This window comes from Sinocyclocheilus anshuiensis, unplaced genomic scaffold (assembly GCF_001515605.1).
Source record: "Sinocyclocheilus anshuiensis isolate Anshui unplaced genomic scaffold, SAMN03320099.WGS_v1.1 scaffold708, whole genome shotgun sequence".
NCBI lineage: Eukaryota > Metazoa > Chordata > Actinopteri > Cypriniformes > Cyprinidae > Sinocyclocheilus > Sinocyclocheilus anshuiensis.
The window spans coordinates 322,670-329,393 of record NW_015555881.1 but is presented as its reverse complement, the minus strand read 5'-3'; the positions used below and the strand labels follow the sequence as shown (position 1 = coordinate 329,393).

The 6,724-nt window shown below is 33.0% G+C and overlaps 1 protein-coding gene across 2 annotated transcripts in view; it reads left to right on the top strand.

Moving 5' to 3' along the window:
* The window catches only part of col5a1 (procollagen, type V, alpha 1), a 115,432-nt gene that overhangs the window by 47,895 nt on the left and 60,813 nt on the right, over nucleotides 1-6,724 (top strand). For both annotated transcript variants that reach the window (XM_016470190.1, XM_016470189.1), the window contains exon 5: nucleotides 4,250-4,381. In XM_016470190.1, the coding sequence (XP_016325676.1) occupies nucleotides 4,250-4,381 (132 nt within the window). The remainder of the gene's footprint in view (nucleotides 1-4,249; nucleotides 4,382-6,724) is intronic.

Sequence of the window (6,724 nt, the reverse complement as noted above, 5' to 3'; positions counted from 1 at the left end):
AATAATACACAATACAAGCACTATTTAACCGGAGCGAATGAGACGTGTGTGAGAGAGAAGGGGTCGTCGGAAAGAAGAAAGCGAGAATGCGCGGCTGACGTTATTGCCTGTGCCACTGGTAACAAAATGGATCGGATCGGAATCGGAAAGAAGTGAGACTGACCAACCAATCACCGATCCGGGCCGATCATGAGGAAAATCGCACGATTCCGATCCCTGGCCGATCGATCGGTGCATCTCTAGTATATGTATGTTAATAAAATTATGCATTATAATCCTTATAATTTATACTGTATATTTAGAGTATGATATATTTATAATTTTATATTTTTTATAATTGTAATATTAATTGAATAGATATATATATAGTAAGACAAATAATATAATGATACTATCAATTGATTAATTATACACATGTGATTTTGGGCTGTAATATGACTCAGACATGTTTTCATGAGATTCATCCAGTGCGTGTGTGCAGTACGTGCACATGTGTGTGTGAACATGTTGCATTTGTGTCGAAATGAAATATGGCAGGACAGAACGAGGAATCGAGATGTTTTCGAGTGCTGAAGGGAACCAGTTGTACTCTGGGCTCCCTAACAGAAAAGTGTGGGATAGTTCCTCCTTTTTTACTCATTTGCAGCAATGCCATCTGTCGCCCCCTTCTGTTGATTACAGCCATGTGACACTAATTTAGAAAAAGTCGGGTTGTTTTGAAACATTGAAATGTGTGTGTGTGTGTGTGTGTGCGTGCGCATTTACAGTGTTTTGGATATGCACGTCACCACAGGCAGCTGCTGAAACAGTTAGTTCGGACTCCAGAGAGAGATGTGGGGAGCTTTTGGCGAAAAAGACGCTTATATTTCAAAGTTGCTGACAATGCAATGTCTATTATTCTCTCTCTCCCTCTCTCTGTCCCACATTAATGTGATCAATTTCTCTCAGAAATCCCAGAATAGATCTGCCGTCTCTGTACACCTCTGTGTCTCTCGCTCTTCTTCTGTTCCTGCTTTTCTCTTGCCTGTTCTGCTGCTCTTCTCCTCGCACGCTATGCGAACAGAAATATTGTATGTTCAAATCTGGAGGGATGCAGAAAGTCCAAGGGATCATTTTACAGACCTGATTTATAAAGGACTATGTATCGTCTCGAACTGCTAAAAATTTTATTTTAAGGTTAGGGCTCATCTGAATGTGTTTGATGTTATTCTCTCTCTCTCTCTCTTTCTCTCTTTCTCTCTCTCTCTGTCTTGTTTTCCCATGATGATTTAAATCTGTGTGTGTACGCTAGTCTCTTCATGTTTGACTCTAAACTCGTGTCAGTTCCAGACATTCATCTTCCTGAGTTCACACTCACTTTGCCCACATTTTCTCCACCTGCTTGTACAAGTTTCCTTGGATCGTTGTGGGAAGAATGTGTATTTGTGCGTGTATAACAAGGAAGAGTCACCGATTAGGCTGATATATGAATCTGACTGGTATAATAAATCAGTGCGGCGCTTCCTGCACATTTGCAAATGGAACGAAACAATGCTATTTTTGCAATGATGATGCAATGTCAGCTTTTGAATAATGCTTTATTCATTCAGTTGCACACATAGGATGAGTGGAACAACTTTTAACCCTCAAAAGAAACTAAAATGATCACATCAATTGAAAATCACTGAATATAACAAAAACAACTGCTGTTATAAACACTCTAATAACATGAATTAACAAGAAAGACGGCAGTGCATCATGGGAAAGTGGATTATGCCGGAATATTTTCATGTTTTTTTTTTAATTATTTCATTAAAATAACATTTATTGTAATTAAGCCACTTTGTTAATGTGTGTGTGTGTTATGGTATGTATACTGTGTATATATTTATATAAATATTTTAAATATAAATTTATAAATATAGTACATTTAAAAATATAACAGACTTATATAATTAATAATAATGAATTTTATTTGTTTTTTATCTTTACATATACAGTATATTACTTATTTATTTATATTATTTATTCATTTATATATTATATAATATTGATATTATATTTCTAACTTGTGACTTTGTAAATCTTTTTGACTGATTCATAGAAAAAAAAAATAATTATTGTAATAATAATAATAATAATAATAAAGCCTTTTTGTTAATGTTTATCTTCAACTACTAATCATCAAGAGTGATTCAAATGGATGAATTTTTTATCTTTGATTCATAAAGGTTGTTTGTTTGTGAATCACATTACACTGCTCATAACCGAAATGATTGTGTGTGTGTTTGTGTGTGTGTTGCTGATGCTACAATATTTGAATGTTTTTAAGTATTTCATTGGGATATCATTTATCATAATAGTAATAAAGCTTGTTTGTTAATGTTTATCTTCAACTACATGTTGTCATCCAGACCAGTTTTTTTCAGTTTGTGAGTTTTTTTTTGTTGTTGACTGATTAAAAAGAGTCATTTGTTCCTGAATCAGATTATACTGGTCATGATTGAAAGGATTGTGTGTGTGTGTGTTTGTGTGCATGTGGGAATGAGAGAGAAATGCTCTCAAATTATAGTAATTATGGACAAGTGGATTATTGTTTTGCAGTGAGCACATATTGTGAAGTCAGTAAAACACAAAATTACCTTTTCAGATGGGAAGGGAATGTTTCTGTCTCATAGTGTGTGTGTGTGTTTAAGTGTACAGTTGCTGGTCATTGTGCCCTAATCCGATTGGACAGTTTTGGAGTCCACTCAGGTTCTGACTCAACTCTCTCCTCCCAGACTGTGACCCACTTTCACTGTGTGTGTGTATGTGTGTGTGTGTGTTTCCTGTCATATTGCAACAGGTGTTTCATACCTTTTCCATACTGTATTCATTGTTTTTCCAAAAAGCATGGTTATTGAATAAAAAGGATACAGCTGTTTTTGCAGAAAGCCCAGCTATTTCTCTCCTGTTTCTATGTGTGTTTTGAGTTTTGGATGAATTTGACATAATGCTGTTTTGACTTCCTGATTCATATGAAGGCTCAGCTCGTTCTGTTTGTGTGATTATTGTAGATGTTTTTTCATGCATTAGTATAGATTTCATTTGTAGGGTTGGCGAATCACGAACAGTTCTTATTCTGTTTTTTCTGTTAACAATTCTTGGACGGCGGCATTCTTCCAAACACTTACTCTACTAATCAGTCTGAGCAGTTACTGAAGTAATCTGACTCACGTACTAAATAGCTATATAAAGTGATTATGACTAATTAGTGAACCTCATTCCTGCTGAATCTGTGTTGCATTAAAACATCTTTAGATGCATGTTTTGCAAGAACTGTATTCAGTTTTTCTCAGATTTTTAAAATATGTTCACTTGAAATCTGAATGATCTCATCATTTGGCAACATACTGAAGGCAGAAATGTTATGAATAATATTTATATAATTAATTATTTAAAATTGTATATTTTAATGAATTATAATCAATTAACATTAACATCATTATATATATATATATATATATAATATATGTATATAGATAGATAGATAGAAGATTATATATTATATATATTATATATTATGTATGTATATATATGTAGAGTAACTTATATCATTAATAATAATGCATTTAATTTATTATTAATATTATTAATTTATATTATTAAATAATATATATTTTAGAATCACATATATTTTTTGAATTTATTATATATTTATTTATAGTTCCATGTGTATAAAGTTATGCAGTACATTTAAAAAAATAAAATGAACTTATATAATAATTAATAATACATTTTATTAATCATATTTTATATTATTAATTATATAATAATAATAATAATACTATGTAATTTTATTATTAATAACATTATTATACATTATTATGCATAATATGCATTTTATATGGAATTATATGTTATTATTACCTAGCTCTTTTAAACATTACCTTAGTTCTAGCTGGCTATTATAAAACTGAGCTTATGTAGAGTCAAAATAAATCACACTACTTGTAAGCCTTGTATGCTGTATAACATATAATTGTTTATCAACAGTGTATTGGATGGACTGTACTTCCATCCTTCACAGCCTTATTTTTATTTGCATCAAATTAAATATGGCATCCACCCTCACGGTATCCTATAGGAAGTAGAAATGTTGCTCTCTCTGATGGTCCTCTGTCTTATTTGTCTCTTACATGGCCTGTATCCAGTACAAAGATATGTCAATCCTCCTTATTCGTTTCATGCTAATTTCAGAAGTTCTAACAGTTGATTTCTTTGTTTCCAGGGTGACATCCAGCAGCTGATGATTGTATCGGACCATCGTGCTGCGCTTGACTACTGTGAGCACTACAGCCCTGACTGTGAGGTTCCTGCACCCGAACAGCCCCAGAACCAAGACCCAAACACTGATGAATATGTAAGTTCATGCACAGTACTTCCTCCATGATTCATTCCCTTTAGAGATGGAGGAGCACTGAGGACGTCCCAGAATCCTCTGAACAAAACCAAACGAAAACAGACAGCAGAGATGCGTTCCTTGTAGATTGAGCAACAACCTTCTTGCGTTGGTCCAAATCAGCTCTGTTGAAGTCAAGAACATCTTATCGAGCGTTTGCACACCCAAAGCACTTTTAAATCCTAAATCAAAAATAAAACCATAACGTTAGCCAATAATCCCTAGCCATGGCCATTTTAGTAACAGATATGTTTTAATGGTGAACCGTTATTCAGTTTAAATGGTAAATGATTTATTATTAGTGCAAGTGCTGCTCACATTTTCTTCCACAAATGTAGAAATCTGGTTTTGGTGTTACAGTTGGCATATCTGACAGCACAAAGCATGCACTGTTTGACTATTTATACATTTATTCAGCTTTCGTTCAGTCTTTGGAATGAGAAACAAATTAAAACGGCGTAATAATACCTGCCCACACTTGTGTGTGTGTGTGTGTTTCAGGCGTATAAATTCTTTATGGCTCTTTCCATCTCTTCGGAAAAGACCCAGTTGCAGGCAGTCTGTTTAGCATTTATTTTTCCAACCGAACGAATGACATCATGAGTCAGAGAAACGAAAGAGAGAGTGATAGAAGTAGGAGATGAGAGTGCTGAAGCAGGTCTCGTCCTGTAGAGCACTTGGGATCAGTATTGCTGACATATTTTATTGATAACGTAAAAAATGTAAAGAAAAGACATTATTTGACATAAATTCATATTCGAGTCTTTCTGGTAGAAATACGAGAAAGCAAAATATCACATTTCACATTTGTGACAAATTAAACCTTCAAATTTTGCCAGTAGTGCGTTTCTAGTGGATTTGATGCTTTAATCACACAGATAATAATTACTACACTGCAAAAAATGCTTTTCTTACTTAGATATTTTAATCTTGTTTCCAGCCAAAATATCTAAAAATGCTTATATCAAGAAAGATTTTCTAGACAAGTAAAAATTATTGTCTTGTTTTCAGAAAAAACAAGTGAAAATTAAGTGAGTTTTTGCTTGAAACAAGCAAAATAATCTGCCAGTGGGGTAAGCAAAATAATCTTGTTTTCTGTTTGAAATAAGATTATTTTGCTTACCCCATTGGCAGATTATTTTGCTTGTTCTAAGCAAAAATTAACTTTAATTTTGACTTGTTTTTTTCTGAAAACAAGACAATAATTTTTACTTGTCTAGAAAATCCTTCTTGAATTAAGAATTTGTTTGAGATATTTAGGCTGGAAACAAGACAAAAAATCTAAGTAAGAAAAGCATTTTTTGCAGTGTATATTTAATCCCAGTTAATTCAGCCTGGGTTAACAAATATGTATTCAATTGACTGCATTTGGAAAATAAACTTTTTCCAGTTCTAATCCTGGATATATAGTAATAATGCAAAAAAAAAAAAAAAAAAATCATAAAGTCATTATTTTGTGACTAAATAAAATTCTAAATTCATATTCAAATCTTTTTGGTAGAAATACCATGCATTTTAAATGTGTAAAATGAGTATTATGTCAACATTTATGAGTATACCAAAATATAGATGAGCAGACATGGTCTAAAAACCACAAAAGTACCATTTTTATTTCATGGGGCCAGTTGAGTGTTCATATTCAGTCTCTGTCCATCTGGGTTCACTCAGATGCCAATATCCTCTGAGCACTACAGAGAGAGGAAGAGAATGCATTAAATGAAAGGCTGAGAGATTTAGCATGTGAAACAGATGAGAAAATAGTTTAAGCTGAATGATGTTTGAGATGGCCAAATGTTTGCAATTGATTCTCTATGGGAGCTGAGCAAACGGTGGGCTTGGGGGAATTGTGGGATTGACCACGGGACAAAACGAATGGTGAGAATGTCAAAAGTGGAGAAATGCTGAATTTAATGCAAACGACAGGTGAAAAATCACACTTCACATTTATGTGACAAATAAAACTCTGAAATATTGTCAATAGTGCTGGAGTTTCTGGTGGATTCAATGTTTATCGCAAGACATTACAGGCAAAAACATTGTTTTTCAGGCATGTGTTGTTTCAGAAAGAAAACATTCAAAATACTTAAAGTTTTAATTTTATTGCACTTTATCTATTTGCGTCTTTTAGATCTCAATTTCAATACATATCTTTAAAGGTCGTTTTCTCACAATTTAAAAGTTCTCAAAAAAAAATGTTTCCACTTCAGCAGCACATACACCAAACTGTACAGTTTTATTCATTTCTATATTCTGAAGGTTTTTACTAAAATGTTTGTTCATAATATATAATTTGACTGGTTTTAT